Here is a 14731-nt window from a genome sequence, read left to right as displayed (position 1 = left end):
GTAGCGGAGGGGGCATTAAGTTTACCCTTGTTCGTGTGTACGTCCTTTCGTAAATACGTCCCAAAGTTGATCTCCGTTCTCTAACTTAAGTTTTCCTCAAACAAATGGTATGCCACTTATACTGTTATACACAACGCTTCTTACTACAACCAACAGATCAATTCTGAATTTGGGGGTATCACTTTTTATTGTTCTAGAGTTATGTCCCTTTAAAAATGGAACTTATAAACAATACTTGTTGCTACAAATATCAGATTAAAAACGTCACCTTTATTATTATTCAGTTACGTCCTTTTATAATTTTATATGTTATGTAAGCGGTGACATCATCTGTGTCTGATGAACACATTCCCAATTTATTTTTGAATCATTTCAAAATGAAAAAGTCATCCCTATTTTCGGGTGAACAAAACTGTCACAATCCGCATGTTTCAAAGGTACCAAAGGAGAGACTATAAGTACATGCAATACATTATAACTATAATATTCATAAAGTTTTTCATGTACATGCGTGTAGAAACAAAGTTAAAAAACAAAGAAGAGGTTACTAGTGTTGTTGGGTTACTGTCTGTAAAACATTTGATTATACAATGTATCAATATTCTTTTGTAAGCACTATTGCATTCTTTTGAATAGAATAATAAAAAGAAATTGAGTCAGTATGACATCAACCATTTTGTTTTACAACATCATATTCAGCTTCCAAACCTGTATTTAATGATGGTTATTTTTTGCAAGGAAGATGTGGAAACCAGACGTGCACTACTGTACAGCGAAGTAGAGGAATTATTTAAGGACCACGAAGGAAAAAATCATCTTGTCCTTGACAAACAAATATTTGTCAATGCAACTGACAAAGGTGATTTAGAAATTGAATCCCTGAAGAAAGCCATAACAGAGCTTACTTTCGATCATCCGTGTTGGGGGGAAAAGATACCATACGCTTATGTTCCCCTTGAACTAGAGATTGCTGAGATGGTAGCTGCAGGAAAGCAAATCTTGTCATTGGTTGAACTTGAAGAATTGAATTCAATCAGCAAGGTGTCCGTCCTTGATTTAGAACAACTTTATGATTTCCTACACATCCAACATTCTCTTGGGAAGATTATCTACGTTGATACTTATCAGCTCCAAGATTATGTTATAATTAACCCGCTACTCATGGTGGATATTATGAGATCTTTTGTGACAGGTATTTATCAATTGAAAACTAAAAGTTTCTGTCTTATTTCGTGTAAATACCATTGTTGTAATTAATCAGAGCATTGACCAAAACTGTTTAAGGTGGCTAGGCCCTTTACCAATGCGCATATTTTAACGCATGTTTCTTACGAGTGCCTTGGAAACGGTCGCTTTAAGGGGTCTTCTCAAAAAAAGCTTTGACGACCTTGGAACACCGGCGTGTATGAAAGCACCCTTGACAATGTAAACAAGTGATGCAAAACGTTCTTCAAAACAGGAAATACGAACGGTCAGAAATTCAGAGTGCTTTCTTCATTTTTCGCATAAAAGTTTAAAAGGAGAAAAATATACATGATTTAAGCATAACATTAAAAAAAAAAGAATATATAAATACTAACAAAGTCACATGTATGACGTCAACGGTATTTGGTGCCGCTTCGATCCCAAAACGCATTCTCATCTTACACGGTCGCCTCTTGGGTCCGTTCGTACCATATTTTGAATTCACTTAAATACCGGTTTAATTAAATGATGTCTTGGAGATTTATTTTTGAAAATGTTTTGCCATTGACGCAATGATTAACTGTAATATAAAATTTACTGTAAACAAATGATAGCGATGTAAACAACTTCATGTGATAGTACAGCTTTCAAAAACAGGTACACTTGTGACCTGTATCAGAGACATATATGTATATATATGTCTCTGTCCGTATAGTATGCTTTAAAGGCATCGGGGCAGGTTTATTTTCAAGCTATAATCCGTTTGGCGTTTTATAACAGTTTGTTTCCAAATATTTTTAGGAGTTTATTCCAGGGTATGCGATATATTTTTCCACTGCAAAAATTATAGTTAAATATTTTTAATTTCCCCAAAACAAATTTGAACATGCCAGTTTTCTAACAGACTTAATACTTGACAGGCACACCTAACATTTTCATTTAAAGATTTGTTTACCTTATCAAATAATGATCATGAAAATCATCTGATAATTTTTCTCGTATAACAATTCCATGATTTCCGAAACACTAGACTAAGTCCTATAATCTAAGACATCGGGGCCAATGGTTTCTATTTTTATGATACTTTCTATTACTTATTTTGCTGAATTGTTATTTTGTTGATTTGCAATTTTCTGTTGTATCTATCAATTTGTCAACCGAGTTCATATTAAAAAAAAAAGAAATATCCGCATTAAAACTAAAATAATTGAATCAGAGCACTGAGTGTTATTATAATAGACTAATGGATCCAGCAACTTATTTCACTAAAATGATTATTTGTTTTCCTGCAGAAATAAAACGACACTTCAATAATTTGCTGTTTTCTGCCTTTTGATGAAGATGAAAATTGATCAATCGGGGCGGATCCAGCCATTTTAAAAGGGGGTTCCCAACCCAGGACAAAAGGGGGTGTTCCAACTATATTTCCCCATTCAAAAGCATTGATCGTCCAAAAAAGGGGGGTTCCAATCCCCGGAACTCTCCCCCTGGATCCACCACTGTCAAAAGTAACTGGGACTGGCCTAGTATTCCGACCTTACATATCGGTCTATGATATAATTCCTCAATACTGCATGATTTGCGGAGGACCGCAAAATTTTTGGTTTCACCATGTCGGGAATTTGCTAGGACATACACCCGCAGCATGCCGGGCAGTCTCAAACACTACTAAAGACTTTATATATAAAAAAATCTATACTACTACTTGGTTCAGGAAAAGTTTGGATTGTAATTTAAAAACTACACCCAGTACACAGGAACGCTATATTAGCCGGTGATGTTGGCAAACTTTAACTTCTATCTAAATTTTTGACATGCTTTTTTTAAAAGGTAAGCCAATAAGGAAAGTTCTGATTAAAAAAAATATAGTGGAGTGATGTCATTGCAGCAAAAAATGTGAATGGCAATTTTGTTTGTGAACACTGATTTGATCTTACCGTGGCAAAGAAATGCATAACTAATCATCGATTTATGCGTGATGATAAAAGGAGATAATGTTTTTTAATTTATAATATTGAATTTTAAATTTGAACTGGATACAGGATAGTTGTTTCATTGGCAATCATACCACATCTGCTTATTTTCATTTCGTATGGTTAACATAGAAATATGATTAATCTGACAGATGATCCCTTAATTATACAGGGTGTTCAAACAGCTGGATGTATACATACGAAGCCTCGTAGGGTAAAAAGGGGGAATTTTGCCTATACATGCACCAAGCAGAATTGTCCATTCATTTTCTTATGGCAGTCCATATATCTAGCTCCTCTTACTTTGCATAACTTTCATAATTGATACTTATCTGTATGTTCTCATCCGTATTATGCTTGAAATATTTGCTAGTGATCATTCAGTATGCACACAAATTAAATTTTCATTATGTGCAATCATATAAAAAACGTAATTTCTGGGACTTTTATTTGTTTGACTATATGGTATATCAGTTTTTGGTAATTGTTGAAGTCCGTACGGGGACATAATTGTTATCTTCTATGTAAATTGGTCTCTGGTGAAGAGTTGCCTCATAAAAATGATACCCCATCTTTCTATTTTTATACCCCACGCAACGAAGTTGCCCAGGGTAAAACGTTTTTGACCCGTCCGTCCGTCCATCCGTCAGCCAGTCTATCAGTCCTGTTTCTTGTCATCACAACTCCTCTCAAACCGCCCAACAAAATTTCATGAAACCTTTTTAGATAATAAGGACATACTATGCAGATGTGCATATCGACAGGAAATTATGATTCAAATTTTTTCTAGGAGTTATGCCCCTTTGAACTTATTTGCTTCACTATACTACTGCAAGTTTGTCATCGCATCTGCTCTCAAACCGCACAACAGAATTTTATGAAACCTTTTTAGATAAGGACATACTATTTAGATGTACATATTTTTTTTCTAGGAGTAACGCCCCTTTGAACTTATTTGCTTCAATATACTACTGCAACAGTTTGTCATTGCAACTCCTCTCAAACCGCACAACAGAATTTCATGAAACCTTTTTAGATAATAAAGACATACTATGTAGATGTGCATATCGACAGGAAATTACGATTATTTTTTTTTCTATGAGTTACACCCCTTTGAACTTATTTGCTGCAGTATACTACTGCAAACAGCTTGTCATCGAAACTTCTCTGAAACCATACAACAGAATTTCATGAAACTTTGTAGATAATAAGGACATACTATGTAGATGTGCATATCGTCAGGAAATTATCGTGATTCAATTTTTTTTTTCTTATACCATTTTTTTTCTAGTTATTTTAATTCTCCAGTGGCAATGTGGGGACTGACTGCCCAAGCGGGGGACGGCTTCAGTTATTCGCAATATAATCAACCAATGAGCCCGCACCCTATGTCGGACTCTATAACAATCATCCCATCAACCAAATATTTTGAAACATATTTAGAATTCAAGAAACAGACAAGTCCATGAAAATGAGGTTAAGTTCAGATAAACCCTGCAAGACAGACATATTTGTTTTTCATTCATTATTTTGTACATAAATCATCCATTAGTTTTCTCATTTGAATTGTTTTAAATTGTTCATTTGTCATTCAGAGGCCTTTAAAACCAACTATGCAGAATAGGTTTTACTCATTGTTGAAGTCCATATGGTGACCTACAGTTATTTCTGTGTTATTTGGTCTCTTTTGTCTCATTTACAATCACATCACATCCTCTTATTTGATATTTTAATTTGTTATAATACATTTAATAATCATTTCATACACCAAATATACATGAAGATGACCTATTGATTACACAATATAGCATATTAAAAGAGGACTTCAGTGGCGGATGCAGGAATTTTCGAAAGGGGGGGTGCTAGCCCAGGGCAAAGGGGGGGTGCAAAACATATGTCCCGATTCAAATGCATTGATCGGCCAAAATAAAGGGGGGGTGCGCACACCCGGAACCCCCCCTCTGGATCCGCCACTGGACTTACTGTTGACCAATGAACCATACAAATGATTATATTAATCATATAATTTTATTGAAAAAACTTGAATATTATAATGTTTCAAATTGTACACTAGACTGGTTTAAGTCATACTTGTTTGAACGAAGCCAACAAGTTAAGGTCAATAACGTCATGTCTAATACTAAATGCATAAAAACTGGGGTACCACAAGGTTCTATCCTGGGCCCTTTGTTATTTATTTTATATATCAATGATTTACCACTTAATATAGAACATTCATTAATAGATTTATATGCAGATGATTCTACATTACATTGTAAAGGTAATAATTTACTTCAGTTAACTTCTAACCTTCAAAATGATATTCATGTAATTGAAAACTGGTGTGCGCAAAATTGTATGAAATTAAATGCCAAAAAGTGTAAATCAATGATTGTTGGTTCAAAACAAAGACTTTGTTCACCTGGAAACAGTTTAGATATCAATATTTCAAATGAACAAATAGGAAATGTAGATTGGGAAAAACTTCTTGGTTTATATATTGACAAAAACCTAAATTGGAATCAGCAGATAGATAAAATGTCATGTACTATATCAAACAGAATCAATTTATTACAAAAGATAAGAAAATATTTACCTATGCATATACGTATTATCTATTTTAATGCTTATATTCTGCCATTATTTGATTATTGTTGCAATATATGGGGAAGCTGTTGTGAAAGTGGAATAAATAAACTTAATAAGTTATTAAAGAAATCTGCTAGGGTTATAGTAGAAGCTGACATAATGACATCATCCAGTTTATTGTTTAATAGTTTACGCTGGTTAAATGTGGAAAAACGCATTCAATACCAAAAGGCAATACTTGTATTTAAATCATTAAATGGTATGGTTCCTAACTATTTACAAGAAAATTTTCATTTTACTGATAATCAAAATTATAACTTACGTTCAGCTGATGAAAAAGTATTAAATCTTCCAAAACCAAAAACTAATTTTTTAAAGAAAACATTTACATATTCAGGTTCTCAAATATGGAACAGTTTACCAAATGAAATAAAAATGAGTAATACACTTGTATCTTTTAAAACAAAATGTTACAAATTTTTCATCAATTGTGCAAATTAATATGCTTTTTCATTATTATTTAAATACAATTGTATATTGTGTATAACATAACTTTATAATACTCTATGTACTTATAAATATGTTATTATTATTTTGAGGACTCTCAGGAAGATTAGTTTTAACTAATGGGATCATCCTCTTGAAATAAAGATTATTTATTTATTTATTTATTTATTTATGTGGTCAATGACAATTGCCAGACAGAATTGTAAATTATTGCACGCAAATAGTTTATCTACTACATGTACCTTTTAGTATTTATTATTTTTGAGTATATGTCCAACATGTTGACGACAGACAGTCAATGGTAAACCATAATATGTCCCGAAAACAGGCGTAAAAAAAAAAGGCTCAACTAAATCAAATTTTTGAAACTTGATTGATTTTATTCCTCTAACATGTCTAATGTCTATGAGATCAAATTTATAAAACATTTATTAATATTGTTAATTTCAATGTACTAGTATACATGGTATACATGTAAGTATTGTTGCCATTTATACATCATGTACATGTACAATCATAAGCTGATCAGCTCTATATTTTCATTATTTTTATTCTCCTTCACTGTTTTTTTATAAGTCTCAATATATGTATATATGATCTGTATTCATCATTGGGACAGGTAGATGAAGTAGGTCCTTTTGATTGGATTTTTTTATGGATTTTGACAGCACTAAAGAATATACATGTAGTTCCAATTCATAGTTGATCTTAGCTCCTTAAGTGGATTGTGGCAACACATATTGCATATACATGTAAAATGTTGTTCTTAAGTTTCAGAACTTTACGCATAGTTTCCAGTTGCAAGACTAGAATATGATACTGGCTTCTCATAAAATTCTGTCAGTACTTTGCCAATAGTTTCCAAGTAAAGTTGAACATTCCAAGATCACTCCTTCCATTTGCATGTACATGTACAAATGTACTTGCAGCCTGAAATTAAATATCAGAGTAATTCTGTCAGAAAATTAACAATTATTGACATGCAAAAGCATATAGATGTAGACTTAAGTTCATAATGGATAATGTGTCCATGGGACACAGATGAGCAGCCGCTTGCATATAAAGAATGAAAAGAGTGACACCACCCAAATTTGTACTTGATCTGAGTGTTTATGTAGTAAGCATTGCATATAAGTTTCAGAATATTTGGATGAAGCAAACTTGTGTTAAAGAAAGGAACAAAAAATCAGCATTTTTTTAATTTGTAAAGGGGCATAACTCTAGAAAAGTAAAAGCGACCCCACCAAAAATTCAAAATTCATGTGTGTTTGTTGGTATATATATGCATAAATTGTGTATTAGTTTCATAACATTGATAGAGGCAAAATGAAGTTGGAGAACAGAAACCAAATTTGGGACGTACATGCAAGTTTGATAAGACTGACAATGCAAGGGTAAAACTTAATGCCCCTGTCGCTATGGTTTTGAACATAATGAAGAATTTGTGGTGATCAATAATGAGCAAACAAAATATAATAACATGCACAACAAGCGTAAATAGTGATTTTGTTTTTATAGGTTGAATGAAGGCTTCTTGCTGTTCGGCTGCCTTCAATTCTGAATTTATAAAAAATACTATTCACAAAACAATAATGATTTTTTCAACTCAAAATACAGTACCTGGCCAAAAGTAATAGTCAACTGCATTTTTTTGCTATATATTTTATATAAAAACACATTTCTTCAAAAAAATATTTTGAGGGCATTTATGGTTGGATTTTTATCTTCGAGGCCTTAAAAGAAGTAGAATGGTCTAAATTAATATGTGTTTATTTGATAATAGGTTCGTTTTCATGTGTTTTTGTTTTCCCTTGAAAAATGCTTGAGAACACTTAAAATATTTTTTTATAATTTAATTTGGTTGAACATATATGTTAAATATATATCAAATTTCTGAACAGAAAATATTGAAAATGAGACACCAAAAAAAAAAAATATACAATGTAACCAAAAAATAAACCTGTGATAATACTGCTTCTATTGGTACCAGGATGCTTAAAATCAATCCCAAATGATCCCAAAATTTTTTTTTTTAAATGTAGTTTTATATACAATATACATGAACAGATAAAAATCTCAAGTGACACATACTTTAGGCCACACTCTGTACATGTTTAACCCTGAAATTTTGGTATACCTAACAGAATTAGGGGGGGGGGTTATGGTAAACAAATTGTGATTGATCAAGACGAATCCTTCAATAAGATGTATTGCCTCCTACTGTAGGGTTTATCATTTACAAATTAGGTCAATTATATCATATTCTCAAGAAAATAAACATGTCAATCAAACCCCTTGAGGACCTTAATTGAGGTGGACAGGGGTAAGGAGACAGGGGAATGAGAGATCAGAGAAAAGGGGGTATCTTGGAAATATATTTTGTCATTTTTATTTTGTCTTGGAGCAAGGAGATGGAAGTATTGAAGTAAGGGGGGGGGGGGATTTTAGGGTAAAAGGGAAGGGAAATATAATTGGGGCTAGGGAGTAGAGACTGTCTAGAGGGAATTTATGGGGTACCCAACATACAAATGACCCTAACTTGGCTACGAAATTAGATATTACAAATGATGATTAAAAAAGACTAGTTCATTGACACTAACGGTAGCGTAAAAATGACAGTGATGGTGCTTCATAGTAGATGTCGTCCCTTTCTCTTCGGCCGTTTGCACACGGATATTTTTCATAACTGGCCAGACATGTTTACAACTTGTCTGTAAAGGGTAAAATAAACACGTAAATAAGATACCAGCTATAACGATTAAACATAGAACAGAAATTGAGCCCGTGCAAGGTTTCAGCCGCAGTTATTTTCAACAGTAGCGAGTATTTTAAGAAAACCCCCAAGTTTGTATTTTTCGTGATACCTGTAACATTTGGCTGCCTAATATATCGAAATCTATGTTTTCTTATGTAATAGCTCTACCTTCATCATTGTATATTCGCCACAATGTCTGTTATGCATGTACATGGTCGTATTCATCAATATAGTATGCTGGTCGGCACTGGCGACCTTGAAATTCCTCTGGTCCGATGATGGCACCAAATTAGAGGGAAGCAACTCGCGCCAGACAAAATTAGGGTTACACTAATGTCCTGACAATGTCCTGACAAAGTCCTGACAGAAATGTAAATGCCTAATACTTTTTTGTTACTGGAAGGATTTACTTGAAATTTGGAATCAAGCAAGATGAGAACTTATATTTAATAAATAAAATTAAAAAAATAAAAAATTAAAAATTAAAGACTTAGAAAACTTGACCTGACCAACTTGACCTCGAAAATACTATTGTCCTGACAAAGTCCTGACAGAAATGTAAATGCCTAATACGTTTTTGTTATTGGAAGGATTTACTTGAAATTTGGAATCAAGCAAGATGAGAACTTATATTTAATAAATAAAATTAAAAAAATAAAAAAAAAAAAATTTAAGACTTAGAAAACTTGACCTGACCAACTTGACCTCGAAAATACTATTGTCCTGACCGATATGAAACGGCTAAAAAATAATTTATTATTGACAGGATAGACTTCAAATTCGATACCAAGGAAGATTAAATCATTATTTACAAAAATATAAGAAAAAAAAAAGAAAAAAAATATTTTAAGAGTTAGAAAACTTGACCTGACCAACCACGTCCAACCGTGACAAATGTCCTGACCGATATAAAACTGGTAATTTATTTCTCAAATTCGGTCGGATTGAGTTCTTAATTGAAACCAAGTCAAATTGTAACGTTTTTATTTTTATACTTGCTGCAATAAATTGGAAACAAAATATTTGAAAGGAAATAAATACTTGACTTAACCCCTTAAACTTAATACACAAACAACAACATTTTTAGTTCTTACCTTATATTGTAATTGAATTTATATATTTCCTATCCATAAAATACAACATCCAAAGCAAATAAATTTTGTTAAATGAAAAGATAGGGGAAATATGAGTTGCTGAGTGACTGTGAGTATTGTTTACCCCTTTGTAACACAAATCTACTTAATTTGATTAATAATTCAGATTGACTAATGAAACTAATTATTGAATTATTAACCTCAATTAAAAACTATAAAAATGTATAGTGATTAGCTAGCTACCTACTGATTTTAATAACTAAGTTAATAGAAAGTTTTCTTTTTCTTCTTGGTGCAATAAATAAGTTAAAAAAATGTATTAAAATAAAGGCAAAGAAAGGTGACAAGAATCAATAAAATTAAAACACACCTACATTAATTACTATAATCATAATTTGGAATGTTTTCTTTACAATCAATAAATTTTGTTTTATCCAGTTATTGAGTGATTATACATGTCATATAAAAGCAGGAAATGGGCTTCGTTTTGTTTGAAAAGGATGTGTATACAAGCATATACATTAATATTATATTTGAATCACAAAGAAATACAATAAATTAACACACAATTTTCTCTTACAGAAAAATGATTCAATCAAATTAGGTTCCAACAGAACAATTAAGTCACAAATACCTACCCATACAATAAAATAAACAATACACAATAATAATTTCAATAAAATACACAATACCGTTAACAAGTACAATACAAAGAATAATACAACACAATATACAATACAACACAATAGACAATACAACACTATACAACACAATACACTATACAACACAATACACTATACAACACAATACACTATACAACACAATACACTATACAACACAATACCGTTAACAAGTACAATACAAAGAATAATACAACACAATATACAATACAACACAATAGACAATACAACACAATACACTATACAACACAATAGACAATACAACACAATACACTATACAACACAATACACTATACAACACAATACACTATACAACACAATACACTATAAAACACAAACTTAAATACAGAATACACAATATAAATTTGAATCCGAATTTTGCGCTGGTATAACTTCGGTGTTATAATCAGTCTTAATGATAGCACAAGTTCAAGTTCATAATTTAATTAATTGGATTAACAAATAGGTGATTAATCTAATCATCACAAGCCCCTAATCATATTAACTAATAGAGCAATAAGAGAATGTTAACATGAATAAACAATACTCACATTCAGCAACTGGGACTGGGCCTAACACTTTTCTTTCCTTCATTTCAACTGTATCTCTCGTGTTCAATGTCGTTTTTAATATTATTGTGATCGGATATTTTAATTTCACTAATTTAAGGTAAGAGGTTAACAAGTTAGAAAATTTATCAAGTCCTACAGTGGTCAGGTCAATATTATTTACCCTTGCAATAATTGTTTACTTTTTTTCTTTAAGTCATTTAAAAATTCAATAAGATAATGATAGTTTTCAAACTTAAAGACATTTATTTAAGTAATTAACATAGTCATTCTATTTTTAAAGATACATGCCTTTTTTCGGTGAATAGCCTATGTTGGTCAGGTCAAGTTTTTTGGTCTTTTCAACATTTTTTTTCTTTTTATTTCTTTTAATTTCTTTGTTAAATGTTGCAAACTTCTTTACTACTCAATTTGAATTCATTCATTACAATAACAAAATAGATAGAATCATTTTTATATCGATCCGGACATAAGTCGCGGCAAATGTGTAGTTGGTCAGGTCAAGTTTTCTAACTCTTAAAATTTTTTTTTTATTTTTTTTTTCTTATATTTTTGTAATAAATGTTTTAATCTTCCTTGGTATCGAATTTGAAGTCTATCCTGTCAATAATAAATTATTTTTTAGCCGTTTCATATCGGTCAGGACAATAGTATTTTCGAGGTCAAGTTGGTCAGGTCAAGTTTTCTAAGTCTTAAATTATTTTATTTTTATTTTTTTTATTTTATTTATTAAATATAAGTTCTCATCTTGCTTGATTCCAAATTTCAAGTAAATCCTTCCAATAACAAAAAAGTATTAGGCATTTACATTTCTGTCAGGACTTTGTCAGGACATTGTCAGGACATTAGTGTAACCCACAAAATTACCGTATTTCACCAAAATAATCAAAATTTCGCTTTTTGATAACAAACAGTAATACGATAACCACATTTATATTCAGCCATCGTTTATTGATATAATTACAAACATTATTTTATTAAAGCCATCAATAAAGAATTCACAATTAAGTAATTAATGTAGTGCATTGAAATCAGACCTTATGGGGTAGAGGGGTTAAACAAAAGCTCGTAACTTTTTCAAAAGCCTGGTGACCCCCTTTTTATTTTACCTTAGAATGTTCGAAAAGTTCATAGCTTTGACATATCAGTTTTTAGAAAAAATCTACCGGGGAAATTTTACGAAAAATTGATTAAACCAATATTTTTTGCCTTAAACTGAAATTAGAAAATGCAAAATTTAGACATTAATCTGAAAATAAAAGGATTTTTAAGTCAAAAACAACAAAGGGAAAGGTTTACATTTTAAATTCTAATGTTTTTTCACATGAAAATCATACTGACTTGGTTTTAAAAGTCTTTGAATTTGATGTAACCGTTATTGTTGAAAGGGTGGACATGTTTGGAAATTGGGTCTAAATCGCACATTTCGCTTCAATTTGAGGGGGAAACAAGTTTGGTGACCCCCTTTTTTCTTTGCATTTTTGGATTCAGCATAAAAAAATCTACAGAATATGTGAAAATAAACAAAATCTACAGGGGTTCACTATTGGGGTGAGCCACCTGAAGGCTTTTATTTCATGTTCATGCTGATAAATATTGTTTCTTATATGTCCTTATGGATTTCTTTATTATCCTTCGATGTTGCCCACAATATAAAAATAAATGGTAACCATTTTTTATGAGCGTCTGTCTGTCTGAAGCACATCAATTTTCAGACACTGTTTGCGATTAGGTTTTGCTTACTTGGTAGGATTGGCTGTCGTCAGATTTTCTACACCCTTAATCATAAGTTCTATTAAGCATTAAATTATGCCCCACCTACGATGGTAGAGGGGCATTATGTTTTCTGTTCTGTGGCTCCGTTCGTTCGTCTGTGGTTCCGTTCGTCCGTCTGTGCGTCCGTTCGTTCAGGTTAAAGTTTTTGGTCAAGGTAGTTTTTAATGAAGCTGAAGTCCAATCAACTTGAAACTTAGTACACTTGTTGCTTATGATATGATCTTTCTAATTTTAAAGCCAAATTAGACTTTTGACTTCAATTTCACGGTCCACTGAACATAGTAAATGAAAGTGGAAGTTTCAGGTTAAAGTTTTTGGTCAAGGTAGTTTTTGATGAAATTGAAGTCCAATCAACTTGAAACTTAGTACATATGTTCCCTACAGTATAATCTTTCTAATTTTAATGCCAAATTAGATTATTACCCAATTTCACGGTCCATGGAACATGCAAAAGGATAGTGCGAGTGGGGCATGCATCCGTGTACTTTGGACACATTCTTGTTTATACTTTATTAAATGAACTCATACCTGGTTGGATAAGTCATATTTTTTATCCGTACATTATTAAAATTGAGAAAGTAAATGGGGAATGTGTCAAAGCGACAACAACCCGACCATAGAGCAGACAACAGATTATTGTATGAATAGGTTAAGCATTCCTGTATTCTTATCATCTGCATTTCACATACAATTCTTAAAAACTCCTGATCAACTTGCAAATTTTCTTTTCTGAAGCGGCGCTTCCGCAATGGTTGGTATGAAGACCTGTTGGTGACCTTCTGCTGTTGTTTTTTATTTGGTCGGGTTGTTGTCTCTTTGACACATTCCCCATTTCTATTCTCAATTTTATGATGTCATGACATCAGAAATCTAAATTAAGCAAGATTTTTTTATATGGGCCTTCAATTTACAGATAAATAGAAAGAAAACGTCAATATCCGTAAAAATAGAAACAAGGCGTCAGATACGAACAATAACTTTGAAATATGTAATTGTCATATCCGACAAAAACAGTAAAATGATACACCATATGTTATATTTTAAATATTGTCCCCGACTTCAAACAAAAAATTTGCCATGGCTAAAAAAGGATAACATGCATTTTTTGTCTTTTATCCTAAAACATGTAAAAGACAGAGCAAGTCTGACAAAAGCAGACTTGTTTATAATGTTACGATCTACCTACTTTTTATCAACATCAAAACTGTCAGATGACTTCTTTACCAGTTATCATGAGTATTGCCATTAGAAATTGGACGTTTACTTTTATTAGTTTTTGTCGAGCCTGCAACTTTTGTTGCAGAAAGCTTGACATAGGGATAGTGATCCGGCGGCGACTACGGCGGCGGCGTTAGCTAACTTCTTAAAAGCTTTATATTTTAGATGGTGGAAGACCTGGATGCTTCATACTTTGTATATAGATGTCTCATGTTACGCAGTTTCCGTCAGTCACATGTCCAATGTCCTTGACCTCATTTTCATGGTTCAGTGACCACTTGAAAAAAAAAGTTCAGATTTTTTGTAATGTTGAATTCTCTCTTATTATAAGTAATAAGATAACTATATTTGGTATGTGCGTACCTTGCAAGGTCCTCATGCCCGT

General features: G+C 32.0%; 1 protein-coding gene across 1 annotated transcript in view; it reads left to right on the top strand.

The window, feature by feature from the left end:
- The first annotated feature begins 720 nt into the window (after positions 1-720).
- The window catches only part of LOC139497675 (uncharacterized), a 55676-nt gene continuing 41665 nt past the window's right edge, over positions 721-14731 (top strand). Inside the window, exon 1 of the mRNA XM_071285908.1 lies at positions 721-1192. Coding sequence (XP_071142009.1) covers positions 721-1192 — 472 coding nt within the window. The remainder of the gene's footprint in view (positions 1193-14731) is intronic.

Source organism: Mytilus edulis, chromosome 12 (assembly GCF_963676685.1).
Source record: "Mytilus edulis chromosome 12, xbMytEdul2.2, whole genome shotgun sequence".
NCBI lineage: Eukaryota > Metazoa > Mollusca > Bivalvia > Mytilida > Mytilidae > Mytilus > Mytilus edulis.
This window is presented reverse-complemented; position numbering and strand designations above follow the sequence as displayed.